Source organism: Anomaloglossus baeobatrachus, chromosome 5 (assembly GCF_048569485.1).
Source record: "Anomaloglossus baeobatrachus isolate aAnoBae1 chromosome 5, aAnoBae1.hap1, whole genome shotgun sequence".
In the NCBI taxonomy this organism is placed as follows: Eukaryota; Metazoa; Chordata; class Amphibia; order Anura; family Aromobatidae; genus Anomaloglossus; species Anomaloglossus baeobatrachus.
This window is the reverse complement of record NC_134357.1, coordinates 320,769,800-320,790,396: the sequence shown is the minus strand read 5'-3', so window position 1 is coordinate 320,790,396 and position 20,597 is coordinate 320,769,800. Positions and strand designations below refer to the sequence as shown.

Genomic DNA, 20,597 nt, shown 5'->3' with positions numbered 1-20,597 from the left:
ATATATTCATACTTAGAGATATTTAAGTGTGTTATGTAAAGTTCTACCACCAATGTGATCTTAACAAAAAACCCTCAACTGCACTCTGTTTTATGTGACTCCCAGTTACTTGACATGTGCTATTTCCCTAGGTGGCTAGTAAATAAAAATGCTTTAATTTTGTCTGTTTATTACTATGGATATAGATTAAAAATCAGTGTACAGATATTACTGTTCCAAACCAAATGAATCAATGCTATAGATTGGCTGCTTTTGTTATGTACCTTACAGGAATAGTTTCATGTTTTGTGTAGTTATTTAGTGTGGTACTCTTTGTGGTTGAATGCTATCTTACTTACTCATACAGCTTTAATGTGCCGATTTAATTTGTTTTGAGACTGTCAGCACAAAATGCAATAAACCTAATTTTATTACACCCTTTGGATGTGGTGTTCAAAATGCTATTACAAGATTTAAAGGAATTTTCGGGGAAAAAAAAAACCAAACTACTAAATCAAGGTACCTACAGGTCTGAATGTTCAGCAAATCTCTGAAACTGGTTTCAATTTATTTATCATTATTTTTTTGACATCTAATGCTAGTTTTGATCCAGGCAGGTTTTATTGTGGATATGACTAAGATGTCAGAGTCTACGATTTCTTCCTCTCATAGTTATTCTTTGCATGTAACTCTAGTACAAGGTATAGCTTTAATTAGTCAGTCTTCACGTATGCAGCTCTGCACCAGTTGTTTGTTTTTTTTATTTGTTTAATCTGCTGCAAACCCCATCACCCTCTAAAATAAAAGATTAAGGGAGAAAAATAAGCAGCGGTGTAGATAATGTGATATTTCACCCAGGGCTGTGGAGTCGGAGCTCATTTTGGTGGAGTCGGTATAAAATGCAGACTCCGAAAATATATAATAAATTGGGGACAGTAGTGCAATGCAGTGTGCTGAATATTTTACTAAATAATAACATTTAGTATAATGCTTATATTTAAGTGAAAAATTTATAGTACAATGTGAACATCAGACTATTTTTATGATACAATAATCAATAATTTGGATAGAACATAAAATATACTTATTAGAATACAACTCTAGAACACAAAAAACTAATTGTAAATATGCAATACAACATAATATATATGCAATACAACATAATTATATATAATATATATATGCAATACAACATAATTATATATAATATATATATGCAATACAACATAATTATATATAATATATATATATACACACACACATACACACACGATAAATACACACAAGATATATATGTAATCTACTGTATATTACATAGTGTATTACATATTTACAATTTATTACAGTGTGTTCTAAAGTTGTATCCAATAAATATATTTTAGGTTCTATCTAAATATATTGATTATTGTATCATAAAAAATATTAAATGTCTGATGTTCACATACACATGTTCATGTACTACAATACATTTTTCACCTAACTATAAGCAATATATGTAGGAGTCGGAGTTGGAGTCGGTGCAAGAGAAATTTCGGAGTCGGAGTCGAAGGTTTGGCTTACCGACTCCACAGCCCTGATTTCACCTCCGTACATAGAGTGGAAGATAGCCACGTATTCAGAGTACGATGTTTGGGTGTGACAAAAGAAGAGAAACCACCAGAAGCATGGTCATGTAAACGCAAGCAAGATAGGCTTGTAGGCCATGACATTAGTGACAAAACGTTTTGCCGTTAAAGCATTTGCTCACAATTTTTATAAAAGAGAAAAATCCTTTTGGCCAAAGACTAACTCTGAAGATATAAAACCTGATTTATTAAAAAGGGCAAGTTAATAAATACAAGAACTCTTGCTCCATATTCTGGAGTCAAGATTGTTAAGCATATACTTGGGAAATTAAAAATGTTTATTAAAGAGTCAAAAACTTTTTTTTTTTTTTTTAATAACTTTTACTTAAAAAGTTGTGGACAACAAGAAACAAATTTTATGTAATAACATATGGCAATGCAGGGAGATTTCACAAAATAATTTCACCAATGCAAAATTACTGGTCCCTAACAGTGCGGATAAACAAAATCTCAGAATACTTCTGAAAATAAAAACTAGCATATCTGCTTGACAAACCATTATGGAAAGTTTTGTTTTATTAACTGGTTTTATAGTAAAACAAAGAGGGAATATACATTTTTATTTAAGAAGTGTGCTAGTAGGTTACCTCTAGAACTCAACAACACAGGAGCGGTAAAACCTAAAGCATGATTTAGTAGTGGCGGGGATAGGAGACCATTGGCGGCTGTTGTGGAGGCCCACTGCGAATTGCTTGACCTGCTGTCTGATTCACCAAGTGTGAAATTGCAGGTCCACTCTGAATCAATGTGTCCAGAGCTTTCTGCACACTAGGGTTGTCAAAGTTTATGCCTGCAGATGCCCCTGGTCGTTGGTTAGTTACATTATTTGGAGCTGGTGGACGAAGTTGGCCATACATATTCTGCATTTGGGCAGATGGACCAGGTCTGGATGCTGCACTCCTTACACCTTCAACTTGAGACAAAGAGCTAGGATGTTGGTTCACTATAGACTGAGAACGCTGGCCAGGTGGACCAAGAGATGGAACATCCATCTGGGATACTGCACGTTGTGCAGACGCCATAGTTCCATAGCCCTGGCCTGGGGCAGTTGCTGCTAATTGACTGGTTGGATTAGCACTGACAACAGAAGAGGAAGCTCCACTATTGAACAGACTGAGAATTTTAGCCTGCAGCTCCTGTTGAGATTTGCTTGGAGTTTGAGTGGCTGGGGTACCAGAAGTCAACGGCTGTGTCATCTGCATTGTTTGGCTGCTTCCATGTGTCAAAGAACCCTCATGAGAAGGTCCAGTGCCTGTTCCCAATGGTCTTGAGAGTTGTGCTATAAAAAACAAAAAAAAAAAAAACACAAAACAGAAACATGTAAGATGTTGCAAAATAAAAGTAAAATTTTGCCCAACTAAAAACAAAAGTTGCTAAGTAATTAGAACAATTACTACTTACATGGTAATGATTCACCAGTTAAAGCCAAAATTCTCTCTTTACGATCTCGCAAATAGAGCATAACCTTCTCTATTTCCTCTGCAGTAACATATCTATTATCTGCAAGCAAGTTAAGCAAATTCATTATTCCAGGTGGTGGAGGAGCCCTTATTCCTTCATCCATAGACACACTACGCTCTCTTAGAACGGCATCTGAAGAAAGCTTCGCAGCTTGTCTTGCCACTTCTTCACGGTCCTTGTCACGCTTCTCTAACTTATACCGTTCATAGCTTCTTGCCACAAGAACCATGGCATCTGCAATTGGCATGTTCCGATGCTCTGTAGTGATAATGATAGGTTTTTGTCAAAAATGGAAGTTTTATAGTGGTTCTCACGGAATGCTAGTGTATATAAACAAATTTACAGACACCAAAAACTGATGTTAAATACCCATAGGAAAAACGAATTCCGAAACAAAGGTTTTATTTTTACATGTAAAACTAGGTTTGTTTTTTTTGGTTTGTTTTTTTAAATTAAAAATTATATATCTTTCCACAGGTTTTTAGATACATTTCTTTGCAAGCTAAAATACACTTGTTTTTAGGTCATGACTATTGATGCAATTTCATGGTTGAGAAAAGCGTTAAAATTGAGAATCTATCAGCAAAATGTAGGCTGCCATTCAGTTTGAAAAGCAAAATAAAAGTTGGACAAGCCTCTAAGGGCTCATGCGCACGTAACTGCTGATTATTCTGCAGCGATTTGACAGCACATGTGCGCTTCAAAATCGCTGCAGAATGAATGCAGTATTTTTGTTAAAAAAAAGCCGATTTCATGCGCTCTGGATGCTGCCCCCACCATAGACAGAGTGGGAGCTGCATCCAGAACGCACAAATAATTGACATGCTGCTTTCATGAATGCACGGATTTGGGTCAAAATTTTAGCACCCAAATCGCTGCGTTGATAAGAGCAATGTGCGCACATCTCATGCACAATCTACATAGATTCTGCAGGGGACGCAGGACGCATGCATTTACACTGCAATGCAATACAAAGTGTAAATGCATGCAAGTACGCACGAGCCCTTAAAAGTCAAAACTACCAAAATCGCTACACAGCTTGCTATGGTTTTGTAGATAAAGTTCCACCTGCTGTGCAGTATAACCAGAGTATAGTAGTCAAGTGTATATAATTAGCACAAGTGGTCTATATGGAAATCACTTTAAAAAGGATTGTAAATGTTCTTCTAATTCTTAAAAGGGGTTTTCTGGCTCCTCTGCTGAAGTTTGCTGAAAAATGTTTGCTTATCCCTCTCTGCCTCCAGTAATGAGTCTCGGCCACTGCAATGTGTGTAACTGCCTGCAGTGCTGATGTCTTGTTGACAGCGCTGAAACCAATAACTGAGCTCAGAGGCTCGTGCCGTCAACTCTGGTATAGTCACGGAGCCAAGTTATTGGTTGCAGCACTGCCCATGTGAAATCAGTAATGCAGACAATAATATTCACCAGGAGCAGCGGTGGAGACTTGACACAGAACATGGTGAGGGTGAGCAAAGCAAACATGTTTTTTCCTCTTTATAGCAAACAAATCTGAAAAACCCTTTACTGCCTTAAAAGACCAAAGATTACATTGATTTTGTAGATCTATGATTACAACAAAATGTAAGAATGAAAGGTGGCATCTTGCACTCACATTCTGAAAAATGACTTCCTGTTGTCAATTAAAAGGTCATCACAAAACGGTAAACTGTCATTGAATGAGACTGTATAAAATGAAAACTGTGTACACTGCTCAATCACCACACAAACATTTCATAATTTCGCTGTTAAATTTTATATTAAAATATACATACGCAATAGCATAGTGTGTGTGTGTGTGTGTGTGTGTGTGTGTGTGTGTGTGTGTGTGTGTGTGTACAAATTTAGCTTTTCTTTTAGATAGGCTTCATAAACTAACTTCTGATGTGCTAAATAAATACACACAATAGAATTTAACATTTTGGGTCAAAATCCAGAGACTAGATGAAATGTTTAACATAATAATTACTTTACCTTGGGGTGTTCCAAAGAGGATATTTACAGTGCAGGAGCGATGAGTCTGGTGTTGCTGGGCTATAACTACAGCAAAAGGTGTGCCCCCTCTAGTCACATCTTCCAAAACTTGAGATAATGATACATCTGTATTCAAAAATATTAAATCTACCAACATTCCCAGGTCACGGACTTTTCTTCCCACTGACTCTGCATATTCCCTGAAAAATAAAAAATACTTTAGTTCACTTTCAGCGGAGTGTTTTATTACACAAAACAAATTTGGAGAAAACACAGTTGACTGCATATATGTTTTACGCTTTCTTACTTTGACTCCTTGTTTGAAACAACAACAGAGCACTCCACGTGGCGATCCTGATCCATTTTCTTTTGAAGTTCGTCATAGTATTGTCTATATAGTTCCTCTCGTCTACGTTCTTCACGCTTGAAACGGTCTACAAATAGAACTCAAAACATTAGATATTTGTACATTAGGTATCACAAGCAGTGAAACGGAATTATGTTGCATAGTCCATACTACTATTAAAAGGGGGAGCTGGCTTTCTTTTTATTTTCATAGTCGTGCCATCAGCCAGCATTGTGAAGCTATGATTAAAAACTTCATAATACCAAACGATTAGAGATGGTTGAATAGTAACCATTAGTGTTCAGATAATTCTTACCGAAAACCGAGTACTATTCCAGTATTCGTCGCAACAAGGGAAATGCTCGGGTTCCCCAATGACTTGCATTAGGTTCGCTATTCGTGACAAATACCAGAATAGTACTTTAGGAATAATTACAAATAATCCGAACACAAATAGTTACTATTTGACCATCACTTCAAATGAGCCAGTTTCTTGTCTTTATGGATCTTGTATGTGTACAATAAAAATGAAAAGAAAAAAAAAAAAAAACAAAAAACAAACAAACCTTGGGATATAGACTCAGAATGGCAGATTTTTTTTTAGGCTAAGTTCACATTTCCGTTTTGTATCAGTCACATGCGTCGCTTGACTGATGCGCTGTACAACGGATGACAAAGAACAGAATTCTTTGTCGGATTCCGTTGTGTGCGGGGGGCGGAGTTCGGGGGGGAGGGGAGCCCAGCGGGGCCGTGGCACTGAGGACGTCAGTGCCGCAGGGACTGCAGGACAGGTGTGTGTGTGTGTGTGTGTGTGTGTGTGTGTGTGTGTGTGTGTGTGTGTGTGTGTGTGTATACACATGCTGAATGCGGGAGGGGGCAGAGCCGAGCGGGGGGCAGGGCCAGGCGCTGAGGATGTCAGTAGAAGTGCTGCGGTCTGCATGGCTGGGGACAGGTGAGTGTATGTGTGAGTGTGTATGTGCATGTATGTATGTATGTATGTATGTATGTGTGTGTGTGCACATGCAAAGTGCGGGAGGGGGCGGAGCCGAGCGGGGGCGGGGCCATACGAGGGTGTCAGTGGCAGTGCTTGTCTGCATGGCTGGGGACAGGTGTGTGTGTGTGTGTGTGTGTGTGTACATACATGTGCGGAGTGCGGGAGGGGGCGGGGCCGAGCGGGGAAGTGTCGGCCTCCCTGCACACGTAACCAGCCTAAATATCGGGTAACAGCAAAGCACCCGATGTTTACCTTGGTTACCCGATATTTACCTTGGTTACGGGCCTACACCGCTTAGCGCTGGCTCCTTGCACCGTAACCAGGGTAAATATCGGGTAACCAACCAAAACTGGTGACGTGTGCAGGGAGCCAGAGAGCATGCGCAGCGAAATCCGACGGATCTCGCTGCTCAAAAAACGTTACATGCTGCGTTCCCCCCGCCCGCCGGTCAGTCGTTCCACGACTGATCAGTCGGGCGGAGGGTGCAACGCAGCATCATCAGTCACAATCCGCTGCTCATACAAGTCTATGGGAGCAGCGGAATCCGCTAAACGGATTCCGTTGTTTACAAGAGCAGCGGATTGTGACTGATAGATTTTAGCGGAAATGTGAACTTAGCCTTAGTGTGATGTTATTGGGTTTGCTCAAAACACCAGGAGATTATCACAAGAGTGGGGCACTGAAAGAAGGGAATTTTGTTTACTTACCGTAAATTCCTTTTCTTCTAGCTCCTATTGGGAGACCCAGACAATTGGGTGTATAGCTTCTGCCTCCGGAGGCCACACAAAGCATTACACTTAAAAGTGTAAACCCCTCCCCTCTGCCTATACACCCTCCCGTGCATCACGGGCCCATCAGTTTTGGTGCCAAAGCAGGAAGGAGGAAACTTATAAATTGGTCTAAGGTAAACTCAATCCGAAGGATGTTCGGAGAACTAAACTATGAACCAAAGAACAATGCAACATGAACAACATGTGTACACAAAAAAACAACAGCCCGAAGGGAACAGGGGCGGGTGCTGGGTCTCCCAATAGGAGCTAGAAGAAAAGGAATTTACGGTAAGTAAACAAAATTCCCTTCTTTGTCGCTCCATTGGGAGACCCAGACAATTGGGACGTCCAAAAGCAGTCCCTGGGTGGGTAAAAGAATACCTTGAATAAAAAAGCCGTGAAACGGCCCCTTCCTACAGGTGGGCAACCGCCGCCTGAAGGACTCGCCTACCTAGGCTGGCATCTGCCGAAGCATAGGTATGCACCTGATAGTGTTTCGTGAAAGTGTGCAGACTCGACCAGGTAGCCGCCTGACATACCTGCTGAGCCGTAGCCTGGTGCCGCAATGCCCAGGACGCACCCACGGCTCTGGTAGAATGGGCTTTCAGCCCTGAAGGGACCGGAAGCCCAGAAGAACGGTAGGCTTCAAGAATCGGTTCCTTGATCCACCGAGCCAAGGTTGACTTGGAAGCCTGTGACCCTTTACGCTGGCCAGCGACAAGGACAAAGAGCGCATCAGAACGGCGCAGGGGCGCCGTACGAGAAATGTAGAGTCTGAGTGCTCTCACAAGATCTAACAAGTGCAAATCCTTTTCACATTGGTGAACTGGATTAGGACAAAAAGAAGGTAAGGAGATATCCTGATTGAGATGAAAAGGAGATACCACCTTAGGGAGAAAATCCGGGACCGGACGCAGAACCACCTTATCCTGGTGAAACACCAGGAAGGGGGCTTTGCATGACAGCGCTGCTAGCTCAGACACTCTCCGAAGTGATGTGACTGCCACTAGGAAGACCACTTTCTGCGAAAGACGTGAAAGAGAAGCATCCCTCATCGGCTCGAAGGGTGGTTTCTGAAGAGCCGTTAGCACCCTGTTAAGATCCCAGGGTTCTAGCGGACGCTTGTAAGGAGGGACTATGTGGCAAACCCCCTGCAGGAACGTGCGTACCTGCGGAAGCCTGGCTAGACGCTTTTGAAAAAACACGGAAAGCGCCGATACTTGTCCCTTGAGAGAGCCGAGAGACAAACCCTTGTCCATTCCGGATTGAAGGAAGGACAGAAAAGTGGGCAAAGCAAACGGCCAGGGAGTAAAACCCTGATCAGAGCACCAGGATAAGAAGATCCTCCACGTCCTGTGGTAGATCTTGGCGGACGTTTGTTTCCTGGCCTGTCTCATAGTGGCAATGACCGCTTGAGATAACCCTGAAGACTCTAGGATCCAGGACTCAATGGCCACACAGTCAGGTTGAGGGCCGCGGAATTCAGATGGAAAAATGGCCCTTGAGACAGCAAGTCTGGTCGGTCTGGTAGTGTCCATGGTTGACCCACCGTGAGATGCCACAGATCCGGGTACCACGACCTCTTCGGCCAGTCTGGGGCGATGAGGATGGCGCGGCGGCAGTCGGACCTGATCTTGCGTAACACTCTGGGCAGCAGTGCCAGAGGAGGAAATACATAAGGCAGTCGAAACTGCGACCAATCCTGAACTAATGCGTCTGCCGCCAGAGCTCTGTGATCTTGAGACCGTGCCATGAATGCCAGGACCTTGTTGTTGTGCCGGGACGCCATTAGGTCGACGTCCGGCGTTCCCCAGCGGCAACAGATCTCCTGAAACACGTCCGGGTGAAGAGACCATTCCCCTGCGTCCATGCCCTGGCGACTGAGAAAGTCTGCTTCCCAGTTTTCTACGCCCGGGATGTGAACTGCGGAGATGGTGGAGGCTGTGGCTTCCACCCACAGCAGAATTCGCCGAACTTCCTGGAAGGCCTGAGGACAGCGTGTGCCGCCTTGGTGATTGATGTACGCCACCGCCGTGGCGTTGTCCGACTGAATTCGGATCTGCCTGCCTTCCAGCCACGGCTGGAACGCCTTTAGGGCTAGATACACTGCCCTTATCTCCAGAACATTGATCTGAAGGGAGGACTCTGGCTGAGTCCAGGTGCCCTGAGCCCTGTGGTGGAGAAAGACCGCTCCCCACCCTGACAGACTCGCGTCCGTCGTGACCACAGCCCAGGATGGGGGCAGGAAGGATTTTCCTTTCGACAGAGAAGTGGGAAGAAGCCACCACTGAAGAGAGACTTTGGCTGCCCGAGAAAGGGAGACGTTCCTGTCGAGGGACGTCGACCTCCTGTCCCATTTGCGGAGAATGTCCCATTGGAGTGGACGCAGATGAAACTGCGCAAATGGAACTGCCTCCATTGCTGCCACCATCTTCCCTAGGAAGTGCATGAGGCGCCTCAAGGGGTGTGACTGGGCTTGAAGGAGAGATTGCACCCCTGTCTGTAGTGAACGCTGTTTGTCCAGCGGGAGCTTCACTATCGCTGAGAGAGTATGAAACTCCATCCCGAGGTAAGTTAGCGATTGGGTCGGAGTCAATTGTGACTTTGGGAAATTGATGATCCACCCGAACCTCTGGAGAGTCTCCAGAGCAGTATTCAGGCTGTGTTGGCATGCTACCCGGGAGGGTGCCCTGACTAGAAGATCGTCTAAGTAAGGGATCACCGAGTGTCCCTGAGAGTGTAGGACTGCCACCACTGTTGCCATGACCTTGATGAAGACCCGTGGGGCTGTCGCCAGGCCGAAAGGCAGAGCCACGAACTGAAGGTGTTCGTCTCCGATGGCGAAACGCAGGAAGCGCTGATGCTCTGGTGCAATCGGCACGTGGAGATAAGCATCCCTGATGTCGATTGATGCTAGAAAGTCTCCTTGGGACATCGAGGCGATGAAGGAGCGGAGAGATTCCATCCGGAACCGTCTGGTTTTCACGTGTCTGTTGAGCAGTTTGAGGTCCAGAACGGGACGGAATGATCCGTCCTTTTTTGGCACCACAAACAAGTTGGAGTAAAAACCGCTACCACGTTCCTGAAGGGGAACTGGGATCACAACTCCTTCTGCCTTCAGAGTGCTCACCGCCTGAAAAAGAGCATCGGCTCGCTCGGGGGGCGGAGATGTTCTGAAGAAACGAGTCGGAGGACGAGAGCTGAGCTCTATCCTGTAACTGTGAGACAAAATGTCTCTCACCCATCGGTCTTGGACATGTGGCAACCAGGCGTCGCAAAAGCGGGAGAGCCTGCCACCGACCGAGGATGTGGTTTGGGGAGGCCGAAAGTTATGAGGAGGCCGCCTTGGGGGCGGTTCCTCCGGCGGTCTTTTTAGGACGTGACTTAGACCGCCATGAATCAGAGTTCCTCTGGCCCTTCTGTGGCCTGTTGGACGTGGAGAATTGAGACCTGGCTGAGGGCCGAAAGGACCGAAACCTCGGCTGTATCTTCCGTTGCTGAGGTCTGTTTGGTTTGGACTGGGGTAAGGACGAGTCCTTTCCCTTGGATTGTTTAATGATTTCATCCAATTGCTCGCCAAACAGACGGTCGCCAGAAAATGGCAAACCGGTTAAGAACTTCTTGGAAGCAGAGTCTGCCTTCCATTCGCGTAGCCACATGGCCCTGCGGACTGCCACTGAATTGGCGGATGCTACCGCTGTACGGCTCGCCGAGTCCAGGACGGCGTTCATGGCGTAGGACGAAAAAGCCGACGCCTGAGAGGTTAAAGACACAACCTGCGGAGTAGAGGCACGTGTGACTGCATTAATCTCAGACAGACAAGCTGAGATAGCTTGGAGTGCCCATACGGCTGCGAATGCCGGAGCAAAAGACGCGCCTATGGCTTCATAGATGGATTTCATCAGGAGCTCTATTTGCCTGTCAGTGGCATCCTTGAGCGATGAACCATCTGCCACTGCTACTATGGATCTAGCCGCCAGTCTAGAGACTGGAGGATCCACCTTGGGACACTGAGCCCAACCCTTAACTACGTCAGTGGGGAAGGGGTAACGTGTGTCATTAAGGCGCTTAGTAAAGCGCTTGTCCGGAAAAGCTCGGTGTTTCTGGACTGTATCTCTGAAGTTGGAGTGATCGAAAAACGCACTCCGTGTACGTTTGGGAAACCGAAATTGGAATTTCTGCTGCTGAGAAGCTGACTCCTCAATCGGAGGAGCTGGAGGAGAAAGTTCTAGCACCTGGTTGATGGACGCTATAAGGTCATTTACTATGGCGTCCCCTTCAGGTGTATCAAGATTGAGAGCAGCGTCATGATCAGAGCCCTGATCTGCCACATCCGCTTCATCCTCCAGAGAGTCCTCATGCTGAGACCCTGAGCAGTGTGATGAAGTCGAGGGAAGCTCCCAGCGAGCCCGCTTAGCCGGTCTGGGACTGCGGTCCGTGTCGGAGTCCTCACCGTGGGACCTAGGAGTCACCCCAGGAGCACTTTGCTGCTCCGACCGAGGGGGGCCTGGGGGCAATGAATCAACAGTGCCCGGGGCCTGTGTTACCGGTCTGTGCTCCAAAGCTTCAAGTATCTTAGCAGACCATCTATCCATAGACTGAGCCATGGATTGAGAAAGTGACTCAAAGTTTGTCAGCCAACACTGCAAACTCTGTCCCTGCCACCTGGACAGTGGTAGCCGGTGGTTCTACCTGGGCCGAGGGTCCCACCAGTGGCTGAGGCTCCGGCTAAGTGAGTGTCACAGGGGCCGAGCATTGCACACAATGAGGGTAGGTGGAACCTGCAGGTAACATAGCTGCACAAGAGGTACAGGTTGCAAAATAAGCCTGTGCCTTGGCACCCTTGCTTTTTGCGGACGACATGCTGTTGTCTCCTCTTAGAGCAAACAGTGAGGGTATATAGCCAAAAGCAAATAATGCGGCCGAACAGAGTAAATGTATACAATATAAGGATATATATATACACTTCGGCAACCAGGGGGGCCAGCACCTAGTAACAGGTGCGGCTTACCGACCGCCCTCAGCGGTTGTGTGTCCACCAGATTCCCTGCCTGGGCCTCCCAGAGCTGTGGAGCTCGGCTGAAGTTCTCCACCGGCAGAAGTGCTGATAGCAATGGCTGCCGGCGTTCTGAGAGGAGGAGGGAGCCGTGGGCGTGCCTCAGAAAGTGCGGGAATCTGGTGCCCCGCAGTGCTCAGTGAGGGGGGAGGAGGATACCTAAGTATGCTCCAGCCCTCACCGCTGACGTCCAGTATAGTGTCCCGCCCTTACCCCTGACTGGCAGGCCCGGGGGCGGGAGTATGCGATACTAGGCCGCAAAAGCCGGGGACTAAAGTTAGTAACGTGGCCGGGAAACAAGCGCGGTCGGCGCGGTAGTCCCGGTGACAAAACACCCAGCAGCTGCTGCAGCGTCCGTTACACAGGCGCTCTATGCGCCGTCCCCAAGGGGACACAGAGTACCTCAGAGTAGCAGGGCCTGTCCCTGATAATACCCGGTCTCCTGTCCGTCAGATTCCCCCAGGGGCTGCGGAGGGAGCCCGGTCCCAGTGTATGGTGACCGGTTAGGATCCCACTTCACCCAGAGCCCCTAAGGGATGGGGAAGGATAACGGCATGTGGCTCCAGCCTTTGTACCCGCAATGGGTACCTCGACCTTAACAGCACCGCCGACCAGAGTGGGGTGAGAAGGGAGCATGCCGGGAGCCCTGTTAGGGGCCCTCTTTTCTTCCATCCGATAAAGTCAGCAGCTGCTGCTGACTAAAATGTGGAGCTTGCGTGAATGTGTCTGCCTCCTTCAACACAAAGCAAAAAACTGATGGGCCCGTGATGCACGGGAGGGTGTATAGGCAGAGGGGAGGGGTTACACTTTTTAAAGTGTAATGCTTTGTGTGGCCTCCGGAGGCAGAAGCTATACACCCAATTGTCTGGGTCTCCCAATGGAGCGACAAAGAAACCTTAATTTATTCTAATTGCCTACATTAACTCTTGAAAGAAGTCAGACATTGTAGTAGTTCTAATATTGAACCAAGTAAGAAGTTAGAACAGACGTTTTGTAATTTTTGCATTTTCTGGACTTTGGGACATATGGCTAAAAAGTAATACAGCTCTTATCAGTCTGCAGGTAGCACCGAATCCCTTCAACCATTACTACGGGTTGGGCCATAAGTATGGATACACTCTGATAAGATGGAAGTGGTTGCAGATATTACCTTACAGTTTTTGTCAGGGTGTATCCATACTTATGGCTCACCCTGTATAACGATCTGGCAAAGAACTCAAAGAGCACCTGAACACAAAAAGAGATCATCAAACAAGAACCAACCCCCTGAGGACTGATCAATTTTATGTGAAGAATCCACTGCTGCGTAGCAAGTGGTGAACCTAAGTGGAGAATCATATGCATCGCACAGATACAGGCCCAGCTGTCAAAGGAAACACTGCTCAATGCGCCTAAATACAGTTTAGAATGCACCTCCAATTTTGATAGAAATTAATCTTAAACAGTGTAGGGGTTTTCATCAGAAATAATATAATTTGTATACATAATTAAAAAGATCTCCCGGCACTGAGGATGATAGTGTGCTTTGTTACTTTGCAAATTCAGTTAAAAATAAACCATTATGAACACAACATTTAATTGACTGCCAAATTTTAATCAGTCCAACTGTATTCAGGTGATAAACTATCTTTGACCCCATAGCTTGACTAAAGAGCTCTTTTCACTGTCCTTCTGGCATTTGCTGCTATCTTGCACATGCTCAATAGAAACTGCAGGCTCCACTGCACTACAGAAAAGTCCCCATTGACCTGCAGCACTTTCAGGGTGTAATAACAGTTTGTAACATCATCTGCTGCAACAAGTCAGGCATATGTGTACATTATATCTGTGGTAGTAATATGGTGGAGTGGTCCAGACTTCAGGAAGGGAAGGACTTGGCTGCTACAATGCAGGAGAAAAAGCCGAACAGAGATTAATTGCCAAGAGAACACAGAACTGCCTGCTTAGAGGGAATGTGTCAACATAAAACATTAATACTTTACCTTTTTCCATTGTTGAGAAAACCTTTTTAAAATCTATTTTTTTTTCTAAAAAGGACCAGTCATGCTCAAAAAATTTAAATACCTTCTACAATCCCTGAGCCTCCTGATTTTGCAGCTCTTTTCCTTTTTGCGTTGTCGTTTCCATGCAGAAATATTCACATGTGTTGCTTTTGGAGTGCAGCATGTGAAATCTCTGCTTGTAGTCAAACTAAAAAAGGTCCGTGGAGCCTCTGTTAGGAGTCTCGACACAGAACTAGCCAGATTTGCCCCCCGGGAAGGACCTAGCCAAGAAGTGGCTTTTTTTAGGAGACCACCATAACCACCATATTAAGTGGCCCTTTTAGTCAATATCCAACTCTTTGACAAGTTTAAGGATATGACAAGGGAAATACCAAGGCCAGGTATCCATCCACAGACAGCTGTTTCGGGGTATTTTCCCTCATCAGTGTGGAGTAGGATTCTGGCCAGGTGGGAGCAATGCCTAGTAGACCAGCAAGACAAAACAATCAGGGAGACCAGCCAGAGAAAACACTGCCAGCAGCGATCAAAGGCGCTCAATACAGTGAAATCTTAGGTGCATTGCCTTGCAAACTAGGCATTTCTTCAGCCGCCTTTTGAGGGCGTGCGTTTTCACCCCTGCCTCCCAGAGGCTGCCAATCAAAGCTTAGCAGCATCAGATTGATAGATGTTGGAACCAAAAAGTCTGGATGGCACATTCTTTGTCCAGCCACTAAAGTTAGGGTGGCTGGCACCTGCAGTGCTGCCCAGCCTGACAGTATGAGTGTGTGTGCTGTCCAGCTAAAATTTTCAGCTCCTTGATTCAGCCAATTGAAAAGCACCACATTTACTAAAGCCTCCAGCTGGAAGCTGCCAGATACAGCCTTGCACTCCTTTGGGTAAAGCGATACTCTGGATAGAGAAAAAAATTCTTCTAATGGCCATGCCCTCAAACCCTAAAGATGAGATACCTAATGCTGCTCCTGTAACAGAGTGTGACGTTGGAGCTGCTCCCCCTACCTTCTGGGAAGTTACATCACATATCAGAGGGCATGGCCAGCTCCATGCTTTAACAGCCAGCCCCCTGATACTAGCTTCCTTGCAGTCCGAAAACAGTGAGCATGGCCATGCCTCCTGTTCTCGAAATGCAGCATGTAAATTATTTCAACAACGTGTAAAAAAAAAAATACCCCACCACATCTAAAAGCGTAGTAAAACATACATTTTTCCTGCCAAGAGATACGGAAATGGTGCAGACATTTCTGGAATTAAATATGCAAAGTCGGAACATGGCCTAAAAAGCAGCTGTTAATTTGCAGAAAAACAGCTGCAAAAAAGCTGCGTGTGAACATAGCCTTAAAACTAACAACAAAAAAAATATGATTTACAAAAAAATTGCATGAAAAGTTTTAAAACCTTAGATACTATATAGACACAAACTCCCTCTGCGTTACTCTTCAAGAAACGTACAATAAAAAAGGTACTAAGTGATATTTCACCCCGCAAAACATGATTTATCCAGAAACATCACCCCTCTGCTGGAGGAATTGTGAGGAAAAAGATAGCCTAACCCACATATTTTAGAACTGCCCAATCCTTGTTAATTTGTGGTTGGACACAAGGGTTTATATTAAAAATTACTCATCTAAATATCCCACTCACTCCCCAGCTAATTCTGCTCTCAATAAGTCTTGAAGATATTCCAAACAAATTTAAACATATCTGCCATATTTTACTAACCATAAAACATCTCATCAAGATGGAAACAGGTGTTTCCCCCAAAATAGAGGACCTAGGGGAGAGAGTTTCTCTCCACAATACATTTAAATATAATTTGGGAGAGAGAAATACGAAAAATACAATACAAATGGCTTCCTTGCATCAAAACCTTCACACACAACTTGTATATTAATGACTCCATTGACTAATGCGGGCGTCACACGAGGTGATATATCGTGCGATATGTCAGCGGGGTCACGTCGTAAGTGCCACACATCCGGCATCATTTGATATACCGTAGCGTTTAACAGCTACGAGTGACGGTGAACGAGCAAAAAAATCTTAAATTACTTACTGTTAATGATTTTTCCCTTCACCACGACAGCGCCACCAGAGAGATTCTGACAAAACAACATCAGGGAGGGACCACAGCCTGTAGCACCCGGCTACCGAAGGTCAAATCCACCATGGCCGACAAGTCAAAACGACACTGATTAAAAAGGTCGTAGGAGAGGACTAGGTTGCTGTCTGACAGACCCGCTCCAAAGCCACAGCCGCTCTCTCGGTCCAGAAGGGCGCCACCACTCTGGTTGAATAAGCTGTAATACCCCGCGGGATTGGCCCGTCCCGGGCTAAGTAAGCCACCGGAATGGCCGATGCAACCCATCTATCGATCCCTTAGAAGCTGAACACCCCTTCCTAGGACCCCAGAGCAAAAAAACAGAGCTTGGCTCCGTCTCCAAGACTGAAGACCGCTAGGGAATGCAGCAACCGAGGTGTCTAGCCTCTCTGCCTTGTAAAGGAAGGTTTACTCGGTACTCGGTCATGCCAATTGTATACAATGGGAACGGACAGACAGGGCCTGAAGCTGACTAACCCCCTGGGCAGACAGAAAGACTACTGGTCCGGCACTTTCAGGGATCTAAGAGGAGATTGAGAAGGGGGATCAAGGGGAAACCCTGACAAGAATACAGAACCCGATGATACCCTAGGGGAAAACTAAACAAAGAACCAACTGCGCTCTCTGATAAGAGAAGAACCCCCTCACCAACAAATACCCGGCAAAAAAAACTGAACCCTACAGCGCAGATAAGGTCGCCACTTGACCTTTAAGGGTTATACAGGGACAACCAACTCCTGATCCTCTTAAAAAAATGCTAGAAAGGCCACAACCGGGGGCCCCCCAACTGGACCCCAACCTGGAGGAGAGGAATTCCATCCTCACTCCTATGGAATCCGAGGGCAGCTGCTCTCTACTACACAAGTGAGTGGATCAATTCTGGGGAGAATGCTCAACCCCCTAACAGTCGCCCCTCATTTTCCAGGCAGGCAAATGAAAGCCCAAATCTGAGACTGGAGAAGGGGGACCCTAGGAGAGGAGATCTGACCTCCCCAGGAGGTGCCAAGGATGTGATACCGACAGCCTCCTGGGCCAATAAACCCAGCCTCCTGGGCCAAAAGGGGCTAACAGAGAAGACTCCCTTCTGGCCTCGCATGCATCTTTTTTTTTTATTACCGCCGAAGCAAGTTTAAAGGACGGGAAGGTATAAAGGGACCTGTTCCATATAATCTGGAAGTAGCCACCGCCCAGGGTTTATCGTGAAAGGCGTGAGAACAACTGGTCTACTCCAGCGGTGGGCCGGGAGCCAGGAAGCCAATAATCGGGAACTCAAAAAACCCCAAGTGGCTGAAGACAGCCAACTGAATATACTATTTCCCCTGACGCACATGACTCAGGCCTAGGAGGCCAGATGTGACACTGTCCATACCCAGGATCTGAAGCGCCTGTGAAGGAAGAGAACCGAACTTGTGCCAGAGAATAACCGCCCCCTAAGGGAAGGGAGATATTGTGCCCCCTTGGCGATTGATGTATGACCATCCATCCAGTGGTCCGAGAGCACCACTATGTGCCTTCCCACTATCCGGAGATGAGCGTAACCAATTGCTATGGCGCATAGATCCATGAAAGTCGAGGCGCACTATCTTTCGAGGACTCCAGGCTACCTAAACCACCTGATCCCTCAAATGGGCCCTCCAAACCCAATGTACTGGTGTCCGAATTGGAGGACGTCCGAACTAGGAGTGACCAAGGGACCCCGGCTGTTCAACAGGATACCCTCGGAATACCCTTCGCGCCCTCAACACCTCCACATGAAGGGAATGGGTAAGGGATAATGCCCAGGGAACGGCCAGAATGCATGCTACCACGGACTCCATAAGTATATTGTGTCTCAGAGCGAGTACTGGATCCAAGAAGACCGAGGAGGCAAGTCCCAACCGAAAACACAGTCTCCTGAAGCAGGAGGTTGAGCTGGGAACAATAGTCCAGGAACAGACACAACAGGGTTGTCTGGTGGAGGGCTGCCATACTGATTGTACAAGGCACCCAGATAGGGGATAAGGAAGAACTCCCTCTTACTGATGCTTCAACACTCTTGATAGGGAGGGCCACTCCGAGAACCTTTGATGGGAAACGAGAATTGGAATGTGCTAATATGGGGCCGTAAGAACGAGAAACTGCCATGCAACAGCCATCTGGAAATGAGGATATACCGAGTAGTGGTTGAGGCGGTTCAAACTGATAAAAAACTGGAATGGGCTGTCTCGTGTTCTTACGAGAAAACAGCGGAGAAGAAAAACTGAAGCCATCTACTCCTCTGGGGACGACCAACTGAACGGAGTTTTCTGAGAAAGCTCTCCACTGCATGCTGCCGGGCAGGCTGGTTCTCCTCTAACCTTTAATAGAAGGGTCAACATGAAGCCTGGTCCTCTAGGCTAGCAGCCACCCAGCTCGGGTGGAGGACTGCACCCTTCCAGGAAATATCATCCTATTGAAAATGCGGCCTCAAACAGACATCTGCCAAGCCTTGTGAAGGAGACTAAGTTAGACAAGGACTGGAAGTCTCTGGGCCATCCCTTCACCCCAGCGAACTCCCAGTGGACAAATTCCGACAGCAGTAACACAGCAGCAGATGCCTCCGTCCAAAAAGCCGCAGCTCCATTAGCTCGAGGTATGGCCGCGAGGAGTTGAACGTGAGGTGCCTATTCTGTGACCTGGACATTAATTGTTGTAGTCAGACCTAATAGACCAGGCTATACAGAACCCAGGGACTGCCGGTGTAAGGGCTCCCCCGGTGGAACCGTCAATTTATCTGAAAGGCAGGGACTGTCCTGCCGATTCAGTGACTGTCACATTGATCTGAGAACAAGGACCCCCTAGGGAAGAATCTTTTCTGGAAGGGAGAATTCTACTGAACAAAGAGGGAGGGTAAGCCCTCTCAACAGGTCAGTCCACAGCTCTTGCACAAAGCTATTGACTGCATTACAGATAGGAAGTAATGGTGATTCATCCGTTCCCCTCCACGGAACCCTGGATCCTCCAGCGATTGCAGTCCTTCCGCCTCCCCAGACCTGCTGCAGCCCTGACCGCCTACACAAGGTGATTAATATCAGCTCTCGGAAGGCCCGGCTTGCCCCATCGACCTAAGGGGATGAAGCCGAAGGAGGTGAAGAGGACGGGAGGCTGATCCAAGGCCTCTTTAGAGTCCCGACAGCCTGCAGCATCCTTCCTATCTACGTGTCTTGCTGAAGGCTGTTGGAATGGCCCGCCGGGACACCCCCTTCAGGGACTCCCTGACATCCACTCGTATCACTAGAGGCCAGGCCTAGATCTCAGTTATTGGCCTCTGGAGACAGGAATTTCCCAACGTCCTCTAGCTTTCAGAGGGAAGGGGGATATATAGAAGGGAGAATCCCTACTGGTAGTGTTTGCTCCTCTTCTGTCTTGGCAGCTCCACAGGGAGAGAGATCCCCATTGATGGGAATACAAACTGAGGTCACTTACCCTCTGCAGCACAGTAGAATGAGTGGCTGCTGGGGAACTCCTGCGTGCTGGATTGACTACCACCGCTTCCTCGGTGCTACGACTGCTTCCGCCCCGCTGCTCCAGCATCTTTACCAAAAGTTCCTCCATGGTAGACACTGAGGAGAGCACGAGCACCCGAGAATCCGCACCTGCAGTCCAGGGAGGCAATAGCGGTGGGCAGCGCCATTCTGCCGGTTACCGCGCATGTGCAGAGACAACTTCCGGCATCAGCTGACAGCACCTTCCCGCCAGCACACGGAATCTATCTGCAGCCGTCCAGCGTATGCCACTGCAGGGACTGCCGCCGGGCGCCGAACAGGGACACAGCCCATAGAAAAAGAGAGCGATTCCCGGGACAGCCACCGGGCAGGAACGCAGATATCTGTGATTTTTTTTTTTTTTTTTTTAAGATACCCCCGCCTCAGCGTGCTCAGACTTCCAGGACGGCTACCGGACGCCAAGCGGGGACACCAACCCGAAGGAAGGAGTGGCGAATCCTGCAGGGACGGCCACCGAGCACACACACTAGAGGAAGGAGTGGTCGGAACAGCCGCCGGGCGCAGCACCAGGACTACTCTGCACAGGTACTTTTACATCAATAACTGCCTCGCACACCACCTGCTAGGACAGCCGCTGGGCACCGAACAGGGACGCTTATCCGGGAAGGAAGCGGTGGCTCTGGCTGAGACAGCCGCCGGACACTGAACCAGGACTGCTCAGCACAGGTACTCTTACCTGAATGACTACCGCGCGTACCACCTGCTGGGACAGCCGCCGGGGGCCGAGCAGGGTCGCTAATCCGGGGAGGAAGCGGTGGCTCTGGCTAGGACAG

The 20,597-nt window shown here is 47.1% G+C and overlaps 1 protein-coding gene across 3 annotated transcripts in view; it reads right to left on the bottom strand.

Moving 5' to 3' along the window:
* Positions 1 to 2,102: 2,102 nt before the first annotated feature.
* Positions 2,103 to 20,597, bottom strand: part of NCOA5 (nuclear receptor coactivator 5) — an 86,585-nt gene continuing 68,090 nt past the window's right edge. For all 3 annotated transcript variants that reach the window (XM_075349746.1, XM_075349747.1, XM_075349748.1), the window contains 4 exons: positions 5,344 to 5,470; positions 5,037 to 5,236; positions 3,006 to 3,323; positions 2,103 to 2,883 (listed from right to left, as the gene is read on the bottom strand). In XM_075349746.1, coding sequence (XP_075205861.1) covers positions 2,237 to 2,883; positions 3,006 to 3,323; positions 5,037 to 5,236; positions 5,344 to 5,470 — 1,292 coding nt within the window. In that variant the 3' untranslated portion in view covers positions 2,103 to 2,236. The remainder of the gene's footprint in view (positions 2,884 to 3,005; positions 3,324 to 5,036; positions 5,237 to 5,343; positions 5,471 to 20,597) is intronic.